This window comes from Agelaius tricolor, unplaced genomic scaffold (assembly GCF_023055355.1).
Source record: "Agelaius tricolor isolate 1412-34295 unplaced genomic scaffold, bAgeTri1.0.p SCAF_27, whole genome shotgun sequence".
In the NCBI taxonomy this organism is placed as follows: Eukaryota; Metazoa; Chordata; class Aves; order Passeriformes; family Icteridae; genus Agelaius; species Agelaius tricolor.
In genome coordinates this window covers 1,628,367-1,652,214 of record NW_027269287.1, presented here as the reverse complement: position 1 = coordinate 1,652,214, position 23,848 = coordinate 1,628,367, and the positions used below count along the sequence as shown (strand labels likewise).

The 23,848-nt window shown below is 34.5% G+C and overlaps 1 protein-coding gene across 1 annotated transcript in view; it reads right to left on the bottom strand.

The window, feature by feature from the left end:
- FBXL17 (F-box and leucine rich repeat protein 17) overlaps nucleotides 1-23,848 on the bottom strand; it is a 266,957-nt gene that overhangs the window by 164,801 nt on the left and 78,308 nt on the right. Inside the window, exons 5-6 of the mRNA XM_071448552.1 lie at nucleotides 18,788-18,895; nucleotides 10,213-10,343 (exon numbers count right to left, since the gene is read on the bottom strand). Coding sequence (XP_071304653.1) covers nucleotides 10,213-10,343; nucleotides 18,788-18,895 — 239 coding nt within the window. The remainder of the gene's footprint in view (nucleotides 1-10,212; nucleotides 10,344-18,787; nucleotides 18,896-23,848) is intronic.

Here is a 23,848-nt window from a genome sequence, read left to right as displayed (position 1 = left end):
TCTGCTGACTTCTATAAATTGCTCATATAGAAGTATATTAGTTAATTTTACCAGAATGAAATTAAAGAATTAATCATTAATGATTTGTCATTTCTATTTGTGAAAGCTCTTTTTCTAAAAGTGAATGGAAGACCAATCTTTTTATTTTACTATACACAGATTTGGAAAAGCTTTCCAGGTAGGTTAACATTTCATTGCAGCTTGCCTTCCCTCCGTCTATAGGAAACTTAAGGAACAAGCCAGGAAAACACTACTGGCAGCGTTTTGCCTCCAGACAATTCTTTTTTTAGGAGTACTTTTCATTTACTCGAGATCCACATACTTCATTGAAACACCTCTACTAATGACAAGCTGGCAGGTGTTGGTAAATCTGGCTAGCTACAGCATGTCAAGAGGTAACAGAATTTCTTTTCTCAAGGGAAAGAGAAGTACCACTGTGTAGAATTAAGCAGATTCAAGAAAGCTAAGGTGACTCTTTACCCTGTGTGAAACTAAGCAGCTAAGCACAGATGGAATTTTCATTAGAAAAAATGATCATGTCAAAGGCAATAACCACCTATAAAAATGTTCTAAGGTAATTGAGAAAGAACTATGAAAATTTGAAATACAAAGCACTAAGAGCAGGTAAACTAGTTTTATTTTAACTCTATCCTTTGGAAACAAGACAGAAAGTCCTGTTCCCTTCTCTCATGTTCTGGGAGGTGTTGCAAGGACAGGCCGGAATGACAATAATACAGGAAAAAAACCACTGTCTTTGGAAACAAATTTTTTGATACTGTACTGCAAGGGAGCAGACTACAAACCTTAGTCTGGAGTGACTGGAACTTGGAAAATTTTTTCCAATACATAGTATTTGGAATTGCTCTTAACTCTCTGACTACCACAGACTCACAACCATCTACTAAATGCCACAGGCCAGACAAAGTAGACTATATCAGATAAAGTGAGAAGGGGAGGGAAAATTAAGACAAGAAATAAAACAGAGTAGGTGGTAAGTGGTACTGGAAAGACAAGAAAAGAATTATGGCAATAAACGATTTTTCCTATTCTTCACTATAAGCAGCAACATCAATGATGCTGATAGCAATATATCTCTAATTCCTTGTGGGCCTTCTTTAGGACCTCTTTGACCAATGCATTTTCCAGAATCAGGAGATAATGGTCTGTTCAAACATGTCATGACAAACTTTAAAAAATCAGAAGCAGGCAAGGAATATGGCTGCTATGGTGGACCTCAGTTCATGTATCTCCATCTACCTTAACAATCAAAACACAAACTAACACAAGAGGTTAGTATGAGAGTCACAGAGTGTGTAAGTTTGGAAGAGGCCTGGAAGGCACCTAGAATCCTTGTCTCTAAGGAGGAAGACTGCACAGCCTCTCCGGGCAACTTGTGCTAGTAGTCAGCCACCATTACAGTGAAGAAACATTTTCTGAAGTTCAGAGAGAGCCTCCTGTGTTTGCCTACCACCTGTCGCTGAGCACCACTGGAAAGAGCCTGGCTCTGCTCTCTTTGCTCCCTTGTTTCATGTGCTTATTCACACTGAACAGCCCCAGTTCTCTCAGCCTGCCCTCACAGAACAGCTGCTCAAGTCCCTTTATCTTCTTTATGGTCCTTTGCAGGACTCTATCCAGTATGTCCACACCCTTCTTGTACTTAGCAACTGAGAAATTGACATAGCATTCCTAGCGTGCCAAAGTGACAGAAATTATACAAGTTATAAATGAGATATAAGTGGTTTTGACAGTGAAAAATTCAGGCTCTATTTAATAACTGGGCAGGATTTTTTCTGTATAGAACTGTGAGACCTGGGAACACTCTGCCCCTCTGAAAGCTAGCAGGACAAGCTGGCTGAGTCCTAGCTCCCTTCAGGCACATGGAGGGGAGTATTTACCAGTTTCTTCTCTACTCCATGAGACAAAAAACTAGATTCATGTACTGAAGGAAGTCTCAGACCAATTCACCATAGTTCTGAGAAACAGCAAATCACAATCACAAGGTATGAACAGAAGTCAACAGGATTTCAAGCAGAGAGACCCAGTTTTAGCCTTTCAAAACTTTTATTCTTTGTGTTGCTTACTTGTTTTTCCCTGACTATATCCTATAGGCATCACCATGACCTCCACTTTAAACTACTGCTTATTTTCCTCATTACATTATTACTGCACTTTCAGGGCAGTATACTATAATACTGCAAGTTATTCATTCTGTCAGCTCAACTTCCACTTCATCACTATCTTCCTCTTCCAGCTGAGTACAACTTTTCAAAGGTACATTAAAATCCTGTATCCTTTACAAGTCAGTACCTATTGGCTAATCTTGAATTCTAGAAACAGAATGTCCCTGCATTTAACATCACAGAAAATTCAGAATACACCAGTTTTCTTGGGTTTTAACAAAAGAAATGAAGGGCTCACTGAGTAACCTGATCAGGATTGAAGACAATTAGCATGCAGTATCTGACACATTTCCTGTTTATATGACTGCATGATCCCACCATAAGATAAGTTCATTCTCACCCACACATATACAAAGAAAAAAAACCCCACCAAATAATTCCTTTTTTTTTTTTTTTTCATTTTGAGCTTAGAACTCGTGCAGCAGGAAACAGCCTAAAGTGAATTTAGAACATGGTTATGTTCCTTTCAAATGGTACTCATACTGGATATACTGACAGGCTCTAAACAATGCAGTCAGTGCAGTAAATCATTGGGACACCCATTCCCTTTTTCTCTCTTCTTTTCAAGTACTGTGTCTATTCTGACTGCATGGTGAATTATAGGTTGCAACCTCAGAATATAACAGTAATTGCAATGAAGACTACATCTTCTTTTCAGAGCCATGGCAGGTTGGATTTTTTTAATTTTCTGTACTGCTTTAAATTATAACACTGGAAGTATTTTATCTGTACAGAAATTCTATATATACAAGAAACCTTTTCATTTTCATGATGCATTGAGGAATCAGATTTATAATACACTGTCATTTCCATGCCTTCAGGGAGCATTGCACTTTCCTAATTTTTGTAAGGAATGTCATACAGAAAATCATCAAGGCACATTTTGTGTCAAGTCTGCCATTTTTAATTATTAGCAACTAAGTTTAAGAAATTTCTCCTTTGGTTTAACAAGTGCATACCTATCTCACGGAGTTTTTTTTTATGCCACAACTCATAAAATTGTTTAGGCTGATGTTCGTCCCTTGCACTAAATTACCAACTAATCACAGGAGATATTTATCATCTCAAGTTTTTACATGAGAATTGTCAGACTTAATCACCCTCCTCATATTTTCACTATTTACAGACCGCCATTTATCATACATTTCAGCAGTGTGACAACAGTGGACTATTTTCCCCATTTTTCAAGTATGTTAAGAAAGACAAAAGCATGGCAAATCATGACAAGAGCTTGAAAGTTTTACTGTCTCTGATAACATACACCTCCACCAAAAAATGGTCCCTAAAAAAACTATTCATTTTTGTACCAGTTTCATCTCAGTTATAGAGATAAGTAGAATTAGCAGGCTAAAGCTAATAAATGGAAAGTTACACTTAATTATATAAAATGCATTCTGATTTTTATCATCGGTTAAACTCTGCAGATAGTATGAGAGCGATTTGTTCTAATCAAATGTTTGTAAAAATTAATTTCTTTGATAACAATGCTGAAGAAACAGTTCCCAGAAGCCTTTATAAAGTGGATTCAGGGCACATTAATAGAAGCTGAGAAGATGACTAACTGGTAAGATTAGTGATTTCTGGGGTAACTGCTGAGATATGTGTGGAATCATACCCCACATTCTTTTTCCACTGCACTGATGAGTAAGAAAACATTTAAAACAAAGATACCCAGAATAGCATAATTATATGGCCACTGCTTTATTCTGGAGAAAGTTCATCCGGCACTCGTGGGCATGAAAGGTGCAATTCTCACACAATACTGCACAACAAGAGCAAAACTAAATTATGTAAGATATCATAACACTGAAATAAGGTATGAGTGACAATACCCAAGTCGACCAAAGGAAACACTGAAGCATAAATGCTACCTCGGCGTTCACAGCATCACAAACTGAGCGGTGGGGAATCCAGGCTTGGAGCAACTCGTTCTTTATGAACTGTACCCCATGGAAAAAACCCACAATGGAGCAGTCCTTGGAGAACTGCAGGCCATGGGTAGGACATATACTGGAGTAGTTTGTGCAGCAGATTGGGTAAGGATACCTTAAATGCCTGCCAGCTGGGCACCCAGCTGCTTCTCAGCCCCCCTTCTCAGCAGGACTGGGAAACAAAATAAGATGAAACAAGGCTGTAGATCAAGATAAGGAATAGGAAATCACTTGCCACCTATCCAAAACAGACTTGGCTTGGAGAAACTGATCTAGTTGCTAATTAGACAGAGCAGGACAATGAGAAACAAGAACAAATTTAGAAACACCTCAGCTGCCATTTTTTCCTGAGCAAAGTTTACTCCCAACTCCCTTTTCTCCCAGAGGGCAATGTGGAATGTGGGTTGCATTCAGTTCACAATACTTTTCTCTGTTGCTCCTTTCTTCTCATACTTTTCCCCTGCTCCTGTGTGGGTCTCTCATTTCACTTTAACCCACTACTCTGTACTAATCACAAAAGGGGTGTTTTTCCCTTTTTATATAATCATTAAAAAAATAATACAAGACCCAGAACTTGAAGTCAATAAAAAAAATTGCCATGCTTAGGTGTATTCTTTGTCCAACTTGTATGCTTTGTTCTGAATTTTTAAAAAAACTTGACAGTCAGTTTCAAATCATTTCACAAAACATCTGCAGGGTAAAGCAAATTTTCCTCTAAATTTAATTAAAAAGTATGACATTCAAAAGAGTAAGTAATTTTAAAAGTAAAATTGATTTGTGTTACATTATTTCAGTTTTTATTGAGTTCAAGTTTTTAATGCAGCTGACTAAACATCTGATAAATATGCAGAGTACTCTAAGGAGATCTCTCAGATAACTCGGAATAGCTGAAATTACATTAGAATAAAGAAATGCTAGTATTCACCTAGAGTGATTGATGACAAATATTGTATAAAAGTACAGTTATTCTCTGGAAAACTTTACTATATCCACAAGTCCAGATATTACAGGAATAAGTATCAATGCTCTTGAAGTACATTGCAACTTCAGTCACATCTAAAGTGATGAATGCTAAGATGCATTGTAGACATCAAAGTTAAAATGGACATTTTTGATTAGGAAAAACATAGGCAAGATGAAAGCCTTGAAATCTTCCTTTAGAAGCAATTTCATTAAAAATAATTTCCACATCAAATATGCAGAGACTTTTAATTTCAGAAGGAAAAAACTTTTTCTTTTACTTTTCCAGAAAATAATTCTAGTGCTCACCAACCTTGCATTTTATTAAAAATACACTGTAAAAATGGAGCTACTATCGTGATGCTCATATCTGCTAGTGAAATGCTGGGGCATTCACATATACCAGCAGCTCTGGGACTAAACACATTGAGCTAATCTCTTGCTGAAATAATCTTCAGCACTGTATCCACTACCCACAACAAATCCAGGTCTCATCAGATGCTCCCAAGGCTGATTAGATGGATTTACATGAACTCATGGACATAAAATTTTGAACACTTCTCTAATGTATGGAAGACCACATTAACAAAATTTATTCTACTAAGTAACAATGTGGAAACCCCAAAACACTCTGTGCCGACAACTATGATACCCAGGTCTGAGAAATTTGTAGTGCATTAGTGACCTAGTCAAATAAAATAGATGGAGAATCTCTGAAGGTGAATTCTCCTTTCTCCTGACTCTGAGGCTGTACAAACAGTTTGATTTTCAAGCTTATGGTCTGTTTCCATGTTTCCACTGAATTTTTTTTGTATGTTGACTTCCTGACTGCTCTCCTTGTTAAATGTCTGTATTTACACGTTCCTCTGTCCTGGACTCCAACTATAATCCCCACCAACAAATCTTAATCATTACAGTGTGGTTAGACTGTCCCATTACACTGCCTACTCTGGTTTATCCATAGTGGATTTTCATGGAAACAAAAAAGAAGAAAGAGCTGTTTTCTCAGAAATGGAATAACAAGACTACATCCAGGTTTTCCATCTGTGCTAACAGCTCAAGGAGGTGCACATTAATGCCTCCCGTCCCCCCCATCACCAGTCACAAGTCCAGTGATGGTTAGCAATACCACCACAAGGTAATTAACCAAAATTCTCACTGTTTTACTGTGCTATGGAGATATTGCATATCATCCTCCAAGTCACATCCATAACTTGCTCTCAACAACATCCCGATGCTCTGCAAATCTTAGCTATTGAAGTCACCCACAAGCTACCTGCTATTGAAGTCACCCACAACGTGTGTAATAAATTATATGAAAAAATGCAGCTCTCTTGAGACATTATTACAAGAACATGTAGCACCACCTAAAGAGGAAGAACCAAAGTTCTTAAATGATTGGGAAAATATTGTCCTTTCACTGTAAAACTAATTGATAATTTTGTATTGCAGGTGGAATCTTACCCTGGGTGACTGGAAGTGCCATGGCACAAAAAAGTCTCATTGTACCTGTAAATGAAGTTCCTTGCCTTATCTGCATTATTCTCTTCTTTCTAAGAAGAAAGATAGATACAGTAGGGGCTGGCAAACATCCTCTACACAAATATAAAAATATTATACAAATATAAGGAAATATTTTAGTAAGATGATAACTGAAGCAAGCAGAAACACTCTTAAGATTTCACAGTCACTGCATAGCTTTTATATGTCTGTCCCTAAGTGAATTATGTAACACAGATGTTAAAGTGAATTGCAACTCTCAGTCCACAGTGATGAGCTTCACAAAATAATGTTAGACTGTCTGCTGTTTGTCTCCTGATCATTATGGATATAATAAATAGCAGATGTTCCTCAAACTATTAAAAAATCCATATACCTCTGAAAATTTTGCCAGCACATCATACTACATTTCCTGAATCCTTCAGGATTTGTTCCCACAAAACATTTATTTCTAGATGTTCTGGTTTTACTTCATCAACTGAAATTCAAAGGAACAAGGGCAGTGATCATAAAAACAACTTCAAGGTGATAAGGTTACTGAAAGCAAGCTTCAGAGTATATTATTCACCTCACCATGTACAAAGAACTCAATCCTTTGCAATTGCAAAGACTGATGTAATCTACTCATGATGCATATGAAAAGAATTTGCAAGCTTGGTTTTGTTCATATTTGAAAGAAGTAGGATTTTTTCTATAACAAATATAACCAATCTGAAAAATAGTATATGAAGCTTTTGAATGAGCTTTTTCCTTCATTTTAAAACTAATGTCAAGAGTATCTCAACTGAACATATTTTTTGTCTTAGGTAAATTTTTTTTTTTTACTGTCCCACATAAGATTTTTAGATGCATATGTCCAAAAAAAAAATAGCTCTAATCAAAACACAGAAACAACGGTCTTCATCAATTCTTGCATATGCAGAAGAATCACAGCAACAAAAATCTTAGCAAGTGCCTGCCAAGCAGGCACTGAAAATTATAGTTATTATACTATATATAACTATATACTATATAGTTATATAGTAATATACTCTGAAAATTTAAGTTATTTAAAAAGAAATGTAATGATCACAGGATTAACTCTAACACCATGTCACAAGCAAGACAGGACTATAAGTGTTCTAGAGTTATACTCTTGCTTGTGGAAAGAATTTTAATGGATTTCTGAAAACAATCATGAAATCTGAAAGAAAGTTTTAAAACCAGTGACTTATTTCTGCCAAGCCATAATCAACTGCCTTTAAGAGCTACTTAGGTCTTGCAAGTTATACTGGTGTTTTAAAAGCTTTCTAGCTTTCTTTCACACTCAATATTATGCACAAAAAAATGGAGCAAAACAGTTTTCCAAGGCTTTAAAGAAGCCTCAGCCCTCAGTTCTGTAAAGTGAGCAGAACACTGTCCTTTTAAGTTTGAAAAGATCTGGAATACAAGTCCTATGTAGTTGGATTTCACAAGTAAACCTGCTTGATAATGGGGTGGGGAGTGGGGGAGAGGTGGAACTAATATTTATTTTAAAACAGGAATTGGGAAAAATGTTAGACTGCTACTATCTAATATGCACTGGAAAGGTATCAAGAGATTCAAGAGACAGAATCTTCTCTGACATTCCCTCTGACTAGGAGCCACCCAACGGCATTAAAAAAAAAAAAAGGGTTAAGCTTAAATAATTGACTAATTTACTTAATTTAAACTAATTTGCATTTTAACCGAAGCACCTGAACAGTCCTGTGAGCTTTTGAAAGCTCACCTCTATTCTCAAAGTGGGTACACTCAAAATACTGCGCTAATCTGGTGTTTTATTCAAATAAAGTCATGCAGTTGTATCATGTTCCTTTTACATAATTTTCCATTATTCTCAACTGAGCTTTTAGGAAGAGTAAAGCAATCAACTTTACTCAGTTCAGACTAGCATTTGGAGCTTCATGCCACTTTCAGAATAGGAAAAATTTCTGAATTGTCAAATAACTGCTTCAGATCTACAGGCATTAATTATTTTCTAAATTCTCTCTTTTTTTTAACTAGAAGATAATTCAAATTTACAAACTTTAATTGTTATATTAAGTACTAACAAGTACAATTAGAAAAAAACATGAAATGGAAAACCTTAAGAAGCAAAAATAAACAACTAGAAGTGACATACAGAAGCAGATTATCTATCACTCCTTGAAAGGGCTTCCTTGTCTTGCTAAGATTCACAATTCTTATAATTCATTCTCAGTGTGAAGTTTTAGAGTAATATGCATAGAATTAAAATATATACTTATTTTTATAGTAATTCTAATAAAGGATTTTCAAGAACAGTTTGACAGCAGTTCAGATCAAACTTAGCAGACTGCCGTACTCAAAACATCCAAGCAGATGGATATATGTTTCTAAGTACTTTAATTAAAACCTGAAAACTGCCTGGTTTTTTAATTTGAATTTTTATTCTTATTACTTTTTCTAGTTTATCCTGAAATTTTCCAGTCACCTCATTCCACATGTGAAAATAAGGCCCTACAGACAGAAAGATGAGGCAACTAAATCCTTTCAAAACCAATGAAGTTTCATCAAAGGTCTGACCTAAACAAACAAATCCAAAAAACGGTCTTAAGGACTAAAAGAAGTTATGGCAAAAGTTACTGGTACTTCCTAGTGAACACAATGCAATTTTATTACTTTTGGAATACTACACTTTCACCAAAGTCTGAGCTCACCTACACATCAGTACACCTTAATGACTTTTGGAAAACCTTGAAAGCATACCTTATTACGAAAACCAAAAAGTAATCATGGGAAAGAAGTACAATTGCTAGAATACATTATTCTGGTTTATATGAAACTGTTTTAGAACCCCTTTCTGTTATAAGTGTCTTTTTCCTTTTGCTTAAAGCAGCAGTTATAATGAAATAGTAAGGCAGAAGTAATTAAAAATATTCTTTCCTTTGTACCGTCAGGCACTGACTTGGCTCATTTTTTTGTTTAAAAAAAAAAGCTCACTTTTAAAATTCTCATTTTTCATCTGATCTGTGATATAACTATACATAATCTTTGTCCACATACTTGATGTTGAAATAGATAAATTGATCAAAAGATCAGAATACAGCAGGATAGGAGGTATTCTGGTCAAAAGGAAAAGGCTAGTTTATAATCCAGCATCATTCTTCCATTTTGATTCTGAAGTTCTTTGCAAAAAAAAAAAATCAAAACCAGCCAAACAACCTTGTTGCTTTCTAAAAATACAAGAATTCCACTTATTAATTCACAAGCAGTTTATTCTTACTTATATAGTCAAATGTATGCTTCACTGTTTGAGTACATATAAATTTATCTAAATCCTGGACACCTATTGAATTGAGTCAGTTCAATAGCAATTGAACATTTCACTCTTTGTACAGAGCACATTCTCCAGAAATCTGCCTTAAACAACTTAGTCCTGCCATCTGGTCACAACTAAACTATTCTCCATTGTAGAAATAGGCAAACACACCACAAAATAGGTGTCTGGATGATTTACCCAAAACAAGCAAGAATAAGCACTCAGCAAACATTATTTGCTTTAATCAATGTCCTCCAACCCCCAAACCATAAGGAATTATTCTCAACTAACAGAACCAGTTAAAGTTGCATTACACTGCTTTTGGATGCCATAATGAAGTTACCTGTCATTAATGATCCAGTTCAGACACAGATTGAGAGAATTAAGGTTTTTGCATCTCTTTACTATTTCCATCACGGTTTCATTGTCCAGTTCTGTGATATGACGTAGGTCCAAGCTTGAAAGATTTCTTAGCTATTGAGACAAATATGAGAGAAAGAAACAATCTGAAATTCATTCACATACATAACTGTTGAAAAAACTGTTAATTTTTTTGGAAGTTACACAATATATGCAAGCTAGTCATGAAAGATATGATTACTATATCTTTTACAAAAAGCAAACATACCAGAGATATTCACAGAATTCAGCTTGAGCAAAGTTGTGATTCAGGCACCCAGTTAGTACATAAAATCCAGACATTCTCACTCAAGGTGTCATACAACCTACAATAAGGGCCTCCTCCTCGTAAATACATGGAATGTAAGATAGCGAGGTAAAATATCAACTCACTTAGCCATAGGAAAAATAAGGCATGGAAGGAAGTGAGACAGCATTTTGTGCTTAGATTCAAATGAATGCAATTAACAACTCCAGAGTATAAGGCTTTCAAAGTAAACAAATAATACAAACTCCCTGGAAAATACAGTATTTATACTGTAGTCTCATCTGCACAGTTATCAATAACAGATTGGATATTCTAAACAACAAAATTTGGAGTCACAAAACAATATGATTAGGAGTTATGCACTAATTAAACTGACTTATTCCTAGTGTTAATCATTCCCATGTCCTTCAAAACCAAACCCTTTTACAACTTTTATCAGTTATGGATGCAAAAAAAAAAATGTTTACAGACTTCTCCAGTATCACTTTAGTCATAATAACCTCCAAGTACTGTTTGCTTTTTAAGCTGTCTGAAATAATCTCTGTTATACTCTGGAAAAATAATTGCATTAGGCAATATTGACACTTTAATTAAATTTACTTTCCCTGTAAGAGAGAAAAAATGATCCTCATCAGTGATTTAAGTCACTAATGATTTGATTAGGTAAAGACATCCAACTGAGATCACAAAATTGGTCCACTTCAGTAGTTAATTATTAAGTCAATGTATTTAGGACAAGTGGGGAGGGGGAGAGGTGGCAGCCTGGGGTGAGAAGAAAAGAAGAAAGAGAAAAGGACTTCAAATGTAGCCTTCCACAGAAAGTGAAGTTTTGTTCTTTAAGTTTTTAACAGGCTCCAAAAAAAGCTGAAGATAAACTACATGCCATTCCCAAAAATTCTGCAAAACAAGCATAATATCAAGAACCCTCACCTCTGAGGAACATCTGTAGGGTACATCTACAGAATCTAGGACAATAATATTTCTAATATTATGATATTACCATAGGTATCACTGTGGGGATAACTTGCTGTATTGCCACTAAAATTCTGAAATAAATTTTGTGTATTAGGGAGCAGAGCATATAGTGATTGATACTGTGTTGGCAAAAGAGACACCTTTTACAAGCTCTGTCTATTTTAATTTCATACATACTGCACCAGCATCAAGTTTATCTTCTATGTGCCAAAAAATGGCTCATAACCAATTTCTCTTTTTTTCCTGCATAAATTACAAGGGGAAGCTTTCAGCAACTGTAAATTTCCCCACCTTCATAAAGCTATTCATACTAGATATTTCAGCTTTTAAACCATGCAGGCAATAATGTGGTCTATGCCTGTAACATATAAAATACACCTGCTGGACAATTCAACAATATGTTCTATGACATTAAACGACTAAGGAGACTTAAAAGACAAGTAGAAAATCCTCCCACTTAAGAAAACCCCAATCTTTCTTTCTCAACAACATTCTTCTTATGAGAAGATGATGATACTGGTGATTCTTTTGCCATTATTATTACTTACAGACTAAAACATACAAATATACACTAAAGTATCAATGCATGGAAAGGGACCAGTGCTCCTTTAAAAATGCCTAAAAACTGTGTCCTCAAATTAGGTAAGAGGTAACAACCATATATTATCTACCTCAATGATCCAGTGATGAATGCAGCAGAAAGCATTTGTGGTTTCCCAGGAAAAAAAAATTGGCATTGCATGGCTGGAATCAAAAACTAAACTGACTTCCTAGAATTCCTGTCTACCAAATTAATAGGGTTTTCAAGGCAGATTTTTGTTCCTTACCCTCACAGGAGAATGATCATTCCCTCATTGCTTCTTTCCTTCACACTAGTAATAGTCTATCTAATATTATATTCAGTATAGAGTAACTCAACCATCACTTGTCTCTTTTACTGTCACATTCCTTCATTTTAAACACCTGACCTACTTGACAGGTTAATTCTTCTTTTTCTCAGGCACTACATACTCAATGAAGAAAACCTTTGTGTCTTAGAAGTTTGAAGAGACTGTTTCAGATTGATACATACTCAATATAACATAGTCTCTACAACCTCAGAATTGCCATTACAGAAGTGTCAATGGCTTTCAAGACCTGCAGAACTGAATACACACTTGCATTTGAGACAATTTTGGATCAATCTGAATACGACAGTGAAAAGAAAACGTCCCTGCCTACTTAGGAGGTATCAACATCCCATTACTGGTCAGTGAACTGCAATAAATGTGTATGTAATAATTTTTCATTAAAAGTATATACACCTTAACAACAAATTTCATACTTTATATAGTAAAGTATATTACTTATATTATTATATTATATATTATAATATATATTATTATATATTACCTGAGAAGTAATTTTAGAGAAGTGCTACAATCACTACTATGAAGAAATTGGAAGAGAAAAACACTAACCCTCACAGTTAAAAGTAGTATGATATTAAAAAGAAAAACCCAACTTCTCCAAAGTAGACAATTAAGAAACAGATGCTAGACTCCACAGTGCATTCATAAATTCTGATATTAAAATAGTGTACCTTTAAACAGTATTTCTTCAAGAGCAAGAGTATATTCTGTAACTTAAATAATCAATCTTACAGAATTAGGATGCATAATATTTTTCCTTTTGTGTTTTTTTTTTAACCAAACTTGTTTTGTTCATGCAGCAACACCATTTTACTGAGCAATTTCAGGGCCCTTCTTCTGCAGATATCCAAGCTTTTCTTGAAATCTTAATTTTATAGCTTTGCAAATAAGCATGCATGAGCAGAATTTAAACTTTGAACTCAGCTACCTCAGTTAAAACGTTTTAACGGAAAAAGAAATATTTAATGTGACAAAACACACAATGCAAATAAGTAGGCAGAGGGCTTAAAATATGAAACAGAAAATAGCAGAATTTTTAAAAAGCAGCAACACAAACTAATTTTGTATGATACTTATAAACACATTCTTGTTGAAATTACTGATTATCACTTACACAAAAGTAATGACATTATTACTTTTGGATCTCAGATATTTTAAAATATGCTAAAACCTTTGGGGTTTTTAAACACTTTGGTTGGTTGCCTTAAATGAAATTTTATGCCAAATGATATATTTGAAGATTCAGAGTTTATCATACTGTTTGTGTGCCTGAATGTCATGCAATTAATAAGATTTCTATCTTGACTACTGAAACTTGGAACACTAAAATATATGTAGTGCTTTAGATGATAGAAAATTATTATTACCATTGGGATCATAGGTAATTTAAGGGTGGGTGTATCAACTCCTGTGAATATTTAGATGTTATTGTATAGAAATTGCTATTATAATGGGTACACAAATTTTTTACCATTGCATGCTTCCCTAATTCCTGTAGAGACATGCTGCCCTAAAAAACATAGAAGAGAACAGAACTATAGAATCATTAGGTTGGAAAAGAACTTTAAACCTCAGTCCAATTGAAACCTATAACTGACAAGTCCACCGTAAACAATTCATGTAAGATTAATCCTCTTCAGTATGACAGCCAAATAATTTCAGAAGGAAAGTCCTTATAAGGACTTAATGAGCTTTAAACTCAGATCTTTTGCTAATTAAGCTTACTTTTCTTGGCACTCTGTGTATACATGCCTTCAGGGAATAAACTGGTCTCTGATTTAAGTCTCCAAAAGCAAATGTATGACTGCAGGAAATGAAAAACAGCTACATTAAAAAAAAAACTGTAAACCATATTTTTTGGCTTGTAATATCAATAGAAACTATGAACTATTTTTTAAAAAGTCACTCACATTCATTAATTTTTACTGAAGAGCTGCGATAACTGAACTACACAATTCAGATATACTGTGATCCTAGAATAGTAACCATACACGGCCTAAAGATTTGGAAAATTATTGAATAGTTAGAAAGGAGACCATTTTCCCAAAGACTGACCAAAATGTTTTGCATATTAATAAGTTTTAATTTCAATTCTTAGGTACTGTGAAACATTGAGGTTCCATTGCTTAAGTAACAAACAAGCAATCAGAAACTCTGTTGGAAGGACAAAGATTTAATTACCTCTAGGGGAGGGACTTGCACACACATATAAACTGCACATATAGTATCTGTGTTACAAGACTCATTTCCAGTTTATAAACGATGAAAGTTGCTGTAGAATTCCATTTTTACTGATTCATAGTTTACGTCTTCATGTTATTTACTGTCAAGTACTTCTAATAAATTTTTTTGGGGCAGTAGAGGGGAACTGGAAGTTTCCTAGATCAACACTTTCAACCATGCAGTCTTCTCTGCAATGTCTTTTTCACTTCATTGAAAGAAATGGCAGTTGGGTAAAACCATCTAATTCTTCAAAAGAGGAGGAAGAACTTCTTAAGAGGGACACATTTAACTTCATTCAACAAAATCATCAGGTTCAGTTTGACAAGATGAAAAAATGTTCACTTACACAGCACCATATCAGGTAAAAGTTTCAAGCCAACACTCATGAAGAATGTTTTGAATGCAGAATCACTGCATTCAAAAACCCTCACTTAATGCCTTTTTCCTGTCATTGAAAGACTAATATTTAAAAGGGCACATTACTAAAGGCAAATAGATTGAAATAAATCATATTTCATCTTATGAAATCCAGCTTATTATACAAATTGATTAAGATACTGTTTTCTCTGTACCTAGCCAAAGAACAGCAATCATGCCCTTAGGCAGGAAGCTTAATGATTTTAAGATCAGAATGTATGCTGAAATACTACCATAAAAAGAGCAAAAACCAGAACACCTGGTGTCAAAACAAATCATTTACTAGAAAGAAACCATACATTACCCCAGTTCAGAAAGGCTCTTGTAAAATCAGTCCCGTCATGTGTAGATTATCATCATGTATCTGTCACACTGATGATTTCTACACTGAATGAGCCCAAAAATTTGCTCCATAAATCTAAATTTTGATTGACTTCATACTGACCACCAACTGAGACATAGGTATCACTAAGTTAGATTGGACATGGGTAACTATTATGAGATGAAGAAGTGAAGATCACATGATTCCAAAAACAGTTCTTAGATTAATTGTCTTCATGCATTGGTGATTAGCAGAATAAGTTAGAAATTTTTTTCTGTCGAGGTTCTGTACAAGGATTAATACATAAACAGATATCTGTAACCAAAATTTCCAGACAGTCTGTCAGAAATACATGGTGTAGAAGCACAGAGTATATTGCTACAAAGCTATTACCCTTGCATATATACCAGAAACCAAAGGAAGAAGCCAAGGAAGTGGCTTGGTAATAAAATTATATCTAGATGTCAAGATTTGCTGATGCCAGCTGTACAAAGTCTATTAAAAATGCAACAATTAAACTCTTGAGAAGCAATTACCACAACAGGGGAGGAAAATGCCACTGCTCTTGAGGTCAAAGATGTAACACTACAAAATCACTACCTCACTAGAAAGAATACAAAGTTTCTTATTCCCACACAGTTAAATGATTACCCTTCTGTCCGCTCTGTGCTCAACGCAATCACCTAATGTGCACAGGCACTTTTCATATTTGTGTTGATCTTCCCACTTACAGGAAAAGCAAAGTTAAAAATAACCAGGGATAAACTCTTGAGAGACAAGGATGTATGGATGGGAGAAAGAGTGCAAACAAGAAAAAAATTATACACAGAAATCTAATTAAATAATAAAAGATAAGAAAACAGTAAGTGGAGATGTGGTGGAAACAGAAGATAAACTAAAACAGTATACATGTTCTTCCCGCCTCCACAGAAACGACACAGATGAGTGTTGGACTAAATACTCTGATGTCATGGAGGAGGTCATTCACTTCCTTTGTAACAATTTTTGACACATTAAAACTAACGGAAAATGAAACACATTCAGGTCATCAGAATGAACAACTGGTTTCAATTGAGAGTCTAACTGTGAATTGCATATAAACACACTCCTTTTTTCCCTTTCTTTCTGTGTATGTACATGAAGCGCCTCTCATCTTACCCAATAATCATTATTTACTTTATCAGTATTTTTTTCAGTTTATAATAACTTCAAGGAAAAAAGGCACCAACGTGATGACATGGTCTTGTTCAAAAAGCAAATTTTTTCTGACTGTCATTGTATTCAGTACAAAAAAGAGTGAAAATAAACCCTGAATGTTTCTTCCTTTTCTTAAGTATACAAGACTTTCTCTTCCATACCCCACAATTAGCTATTAAAAAAGCTCTACAACACAGCAGCACTGTAACTTAGAATTTTTCAAGTGGCAGTATTTTTAAAGTAAGCTAACATTACTAGGGGGAAAATACAGTAATAATAAACTAAATTTTTATACATCCATCAGCCCCAAAGCAATTCCACAACCAAGGCCACTGCTGTTATCTCCAGTTTGCACACAGGAAGCAGGACAGAAGGCAACTAGCTCTGCACAGCCTGGAGGAACACACTCACAGGCCACAGAGAGCAAACTGCAGGTTCCGCATTCTCTAGTAACTTCAGACTGGAATTACTACTAAATGGTTATGAAACACCAGTTAAGTACTCAACACAAAACCAACCACAAATGGTTAGAACAAAAAATTATGTCGTCAACAGATGAATTCTGGGAAAGACAGATGCAGCAGATAATGTTACTACTTGCTACAGGTCTTCCTAAAATGCCTGTCCCATTTTTCTTACAAACCCCCTTTAAGTATTGAAAGGTTGCAGCAAGGTCTCCCTTGAGCCCTCTCCAGGTTAAGCAATCCCTGACGTTCAGTATTATCACATCACCATCTTTGCAGTATTCACAGCCTACAAAAGTTGTACAGATACAGCTTGAGGGAAGGAAACAAATACCTAAATCTCAAGTCCCAACATGCATCAATTACTTACAAAGTAATTACATACTAAAAGTCTAAGCACCCTCTTAGACATTTTCTGAAGGACTATGTTCAATGGGGTCGCTCCAATGTAAAGAAGGATTTCTAATAATTTATTATTATTAAACACGTGAAAATCAGAAACACATTAATAAAAAGTCAAGCTCTTGACTCTTCTTCCATCTAATAAATGTGATTATAAATCCATTTTGTTGAAGGATAAGACATCTAACATTTATTAAATACTCAATAAATCTAGGTCAGAATAATGCAGCAATCAAAACATGTAGCTGAGGAGTGATCTTAGTGGAAATTTCCCACCAAGCCTTGGACTACATACCCTATGTAAAATGTCTAAATTTTGTACCTCCTATATTTATGTTGTATATATAAACATAACCTATAGTTATATATAGGTAGTTTTTATATGATATGAAAACATTTGTATCATTTCTTTCTCCAACAGACTTGCACACCTTTTACTCATCACTTCAATATACAGTGATTTCAAAATTCCATCCTTTGAGGTTGTATAACTTTGCCATACAAATTAATTTCCCTGGCTTATTTCTTTTTGCATGTGTTCCAAATGTTTTCAATTCTTCAGTATCTTCAGCTAAGCAGCTCTAAAGTTATGAAAGTAATTTACCGATATGCTAAATGGTTCTGTATAACAATAGGAGACCTTTACAGCTGCATCAAGAAAGCCTTTGCTTTCACCAGTCACACTCCATTTTTATTAAATATGCTCTCTACTTCCTACCTCAAGATCTCTTTAACTATTTCCATGTTTGCATGATCCCTGGATTTACTTTCAGTTACAAATTTTAATTAGATGGTGTTTGTTCACCACATTCAAGTCATCCATTTTATTGAAAACTTAAATCACTTTCTGCAGATTCACTCAAGTAAACTTTCCCATACATCACTCACTCCTCTTATGCAAAAGAAAAAGGAAAGAAAATAAAATGTATCTGTCATACTATCTGTGTCAAATAAGAAGATGAATATAGTCAAAGTGTATGTACACAGGGGGTACACTTCTGCAACCAGAGGTCTGTCTAAATCTCTTGCAATTAGAATTTTGTATTTTAAAATGGAATTTTGTTTTGTTTGCAATGGAATCAGCTGCAGTTACATATTTTAAAGAGTTTTGACCTGAACATCACTGTTACTTGTGAGAAAATGTATAGTCCCATAAATACATTTTTGGTAAAGTGTTTTTATACAGTGAAATCTAAATAATGCTAAATTCACTCACTAAATCATGTTTCTGTCCATGTCGGTGCTATAAATCAAACACATAATCTTATCCTGGCTGACACCTATGACATGGCTGTAGTCCAAAACATTAGTGACTAGCAGAAAGTACTTATGATACTTACATTGGTAAGGTGAATGACTCCTTTTGAAGTTACAGAACAGCCCATGAAACCAACATACTGCAGCTCAGGGCAATGTTCAGCAAAAGCTTTCACTGACTGATCTGTCACCTACAGAAAAGATAAACAGGTAACAGTTGAATAGGTGATATAACCACATACTTAACACAGCTTAAGAAATTGCTACACAACATTGGCTCATTTAGACTTTTAGTATTACTATTACCACTACCATTATTTTTTTTCAAAAGTTTGAGAGAGATTATTGGGTTTGCACAGTTATGCATGGACATATATACATGAAAATTAGGAAGAAAAAATATTTTTGGCAGAAGGCAGAAAAAAGAAACACAAGGCAAGAGATGATAGCCACAAATTCAGATCTTACTGTCATCCTATTTATGTGCAAATAACCCAAGAGACAATTCTATTCACTATTTCATAAATTATATACAAAAATGAAAATATAACAAATTAGTCATCCCGTAGATTCATACCATACCCATCATTGACTTTCCAAAGAATTTGAATTGTGTGTTACCTTGAATTTATATGCCTTGTCTTATATTTCTTTTTAACTAAAACACGGCAACTTTCAACTTAAAAGTAATATTACATCTGTTTCTCACATAAGTCTAGGTAATCTCATGGCAATATAGCATTGTGTCAGTTGTCAGACAAATGGAGATGTTATCTAGTTTATTATTGAGATTTATTTATTTATTTATTTATACAACTACTTTTCATCTACAATTAAGTTTGTTTCATAAAATTTAATAACTATAAAACACAATCTATTGTGTAAATACATTGCTTTGTAAGTAGACTAAATGATCAAAAGCAACTTTGTGAAGAATGTAACACTAACATAAGTACACTTATGATGACATCTACACACCTTCCTTTAAACAAGTAAGGTTTGTTTTCTTTTTGTTTTCTTTTTTTTTTCTTCTGAGAAGTATATATTCCCAGTGCAAATGGCAGTAATGAAAAACCATATACTAACTGTGGGAAAAAGCCTGTATTTTTCCAGCTACATGGCTCAGGAATGTCTCACAACATTCAGAGTTTCTATGGATGCCTTCCTGTTCCCACAGAACCAAAAAGCAAAACAAGTTTTGAAAGATGTAGTGCACAGCTGAGCCTCAGGTAAATTCATATAGGAACACTATTCCTGCTGTGCTTTGGAACACCATCACCCAGAGTTCCAACTTGCCCAAGATGTCACATTCCTGCACCCTGGCAGCATATGGTGACCTTGGTGAGGACTCTGGCAGAACAACTTTTGAAAAGATAACCCAGAGATATGGGTATATAGGCATATAGGCCCATTACCTCATAAAAGCTGTATTGCTTTAGGGTTACTGAAAATTGTTAGAGACCTAGTGCAGTTCTCTCAAAGAAACAATTTCTCAGTGAGCAGAGATTTTTACTGCTGCACATCTGCCAAATAAAAGTAAAAGGCAAGCCTTTTAGATTGTGTATTTAGAACCCAATTCGACTGAAAACAGGACAAAGGGAAAGGAAAAAGGGTTAGCTGAACAGATTCAATCACAAATTGGGTAGTAATCATGGGGTATCTGCAGAGACCCATGTCTCAGGTTTGCCTCTTGAACAAAAGCAAACCACTATGGCAAGAAATTTCTTTGATTTGATCTGACACAGTCTTACATTTTTACTTTTGCCCACTCCTCTCAACTAAGGACAGCCACATCAACTATTACTTTTTTTGAGATATTGATTACCAAGGACCTGTGACAAATACTATCACAAGTCAAAGGCTTAGAAATTTAAAGTACTTATGATGCTACCAGAACTAAACCAGGGCTGGGGAAAAAAAAAAGTCTATCTCCTACAGAAAATAAATTAAAACTCTGATTTAGCTAATAATTTTAGAGAAGGATTCTATTACAATCTTAGTCTACCCTCCCTACAGAATATTCAAGTGTAATTCTCTGTTGCAGACAGCTTTGTCCTACCTATCAAGAAAATGTAGTAATGAAAAATCAGTAGCATAAATGCCTAATATCACAAATTCATTACAGAGCTTAAAACTTCAATCTACAAATAATTTCTTAATTATAGCTAACATTTAGGTGCATGAAGACTTTGAAAAAATGACATTTTGAATGCAAATAATAAAATTACTATGTCTTAAAATACCTACTTTCCATACTACAGTGTTTTGTGTAATCTAAACAATACCTGTGGAAAAATAGTTTTAATAAAATTAATAGCAGGAGATTGTGACCATTTATACTAAACAGTTTAGAGATCAGCAGTGAACCTTTTCAGTGCTTTTTAAATATGCAGCATTTTTTTAATCAGAAAAAGATTCTTCATTACCTCTGTATGTCTCATTATTTTCCAGTCAAAATGAGTGTGATATAACCTGATTATGCCTTACAATTACTGTGGTAGTTCAAACACATATTTTGCTACTGCAAACAACTTGTTCTTAAATCTTGACTTATAAATAAAAAAAAGCAATGTTTCTGTCATTTGTTGTCAGACAATAAAACTCCACTATCTGGAGAAGATTACTTCAACTTTTATTGGGAAACACTGTAAAAATTGTTTCAATCAATTGTACCTTACTCTCAGCATCATTTGTTATACCAGTATCTAGGAATTCATTACTTCTTTTTCAGATCCTATGTCATTTATAGCAATTGATTTTTTTTAACAACATGCTTCCCATTTAGACAGCCTGTAATGAAGACCACTTGATATTCCGTTTGGTTAAACACTTTAAATATGACTCCACTTTCCTATGATTGAATTAGCTGGGAAAGAATATACATATATGTACTTCTATATTTACACACACACACACTTGCAATTTCATTAAAATGGCTTCTCCTAAGATGAATGTAAGAGACTATGCATGGAAACATCAGATCAAAATACCTGTAATTCTAAACATCTGCTAAAAGGTTAAAAGGTAAAATTTATATTACACCTTTTTGCTCTTCTTTTTTTGCAGGGTTCGGGGAAAAGAAGAATGCGTAGTGATTTGGAATTTATTTCAAACCTACGTATAAACTGGTAGTTAAATAAAATTACCTAGTTTTCATTTAGAACAACAGACAACTAAATCCTATCAGTCCTTATTTATATATGGCTCAAAACCATAATGATACAATGTTGGTATGCTTAAGGTTTGGTTGGTTTTGGGTTTTTTTTCATTAGATCTATTTGCATCAAGGAAAACAAAAAATAGGTAAAGTTCAGCCGTATCTGAAAGGGTGATCAGACATTGGGATGGGCTTCCCAGGAAGGTGGTGGAGTCCCTTTTCTTAAAGGTGTTTAAAGGAAGACTGGACATGGCACTCAGTGCTGACTAACAAAATGTTCGGTCAAAGCTTGGACTTAGTTACCCCAGAAATTTTTCCAACTCAACTCATTCTGTGATCTGTGATACAGAAGCAACAAAGTTAAAGTTCAAGAATACTTCTAAGACTGGAAACATCTCTTCTTCTGCTTAACTAGGCTTTCTTCTTATTCATCATCTGCAGCATCCAGCACCAACAGTTTCTATACAGACTTAAAGTTCTGTACTAACTCCCAACACGCAGCCTGGGTCACTCCTGGGTCACTAGGTTTCTATCAGAAGTAAGTCCCAGAAATAGTAACCTCTTTTACCATATGAATGTGTTGTGTACTTGTAAGAGATCGTCTATTCAGCAGAACGAAAGAAAAATAAGTGAGTGATGAAGAAAGAAAAAAAAGCATGGAAAATTAGCAGTGATATGTATGCAATGATTATGCACCTTAACATTGCCTCTTTGTTATGCAATGTGTAGCTGTATGCTAAATCTTCATTACTCAAGAGATAGAACAGGTACATAAAATGTGTATTATAAATAAGGCTTCTGTGAACTAACAAATTTTTAAACAACTGACATTCTGATGTATTATACAAACTGATTAGACTAGCATAATCTAAAACTAGATTACCATAAAAAAACCCTGCAGTTCTACAGAAATGACTCTTGTCAACAAAGACAGAAATTCACACACAATTCTATTATAGATCACAGTACTGTTCTTCCAAGAATCTTTAGTAATTGGATTGTCTAGTCGACCTTCACTGACTTTCATTCATCGTGTCTTGCTTCATGTTAGACTTGCTTTGAAAAAGTAATATAAGATGATGAGGACAGATTTATAAGTTATGCACTAAAGCATTGTGAATGGGAAATACGCTGGTCTGGAACTAATGGCACAGATTTTGCTCCTATCAAGAAGATCTATGATAAGTGAGATATGATTTAATCATTTTCTTTTTATGTATTGCAACCTATTATATATGAATTCCAGTTCTGCATTGTTTTACAGAAATTCAATATTTTGCCTACTCTGAATTAGATTTTTAAGTATCAGTTTATTTTACATTCTATTCAATAAATGAAAGTGCAAAAGGGAAAAAACAGAGATGATAATTTAAAAAGAAAGACTGAGGTGCAACAATAACAGCCACTCAAATTCCAACTTAAAAGCCTCACAGTTAATGAACACCTACAGAACCTAAAACAGAAGTAACTGCAAAAAAATATAGGAATATAAAAATCAACTGGCACAGAACAAATACCCTGTTCTCTTATTTAAACAGGTGCACTACTTACTGTCTGTAAGTAGATCTCAATATGCAATTTTTTCCATGCAATATGCATAAATAAAAGTTGCAAAAATATTCCTAAAAAGAATAAGCTTTGCTAGAGTAAAAATATGCTATCATGTAAATATAGAAGAGTCATGAAGCTAAGTATTCACTACACAAGGCAATACTAATGGTAGAATAAACGCTTTTTCTCCCAATTCCTGACTCCATAAATTTTTTCTCCATTTTGGTTGGACGCCAGCTTAAGCAAACTTTATTTGAAGTTTGAAAAGAATGAAAGAAAAAAAGAAAGAAAAAGAAGAGCCAAAGAAAGAAAAAAGAGCCAGGGAGAGCTTATTAAAATTCAGTTTTATGTCTGAAAAGAGATTAAGTTTGTAAAAATCTCATCTGCCAATTCAGTCCTCGAACTTTCCTGCCTTACCTCTGCATTGTTATCTGCT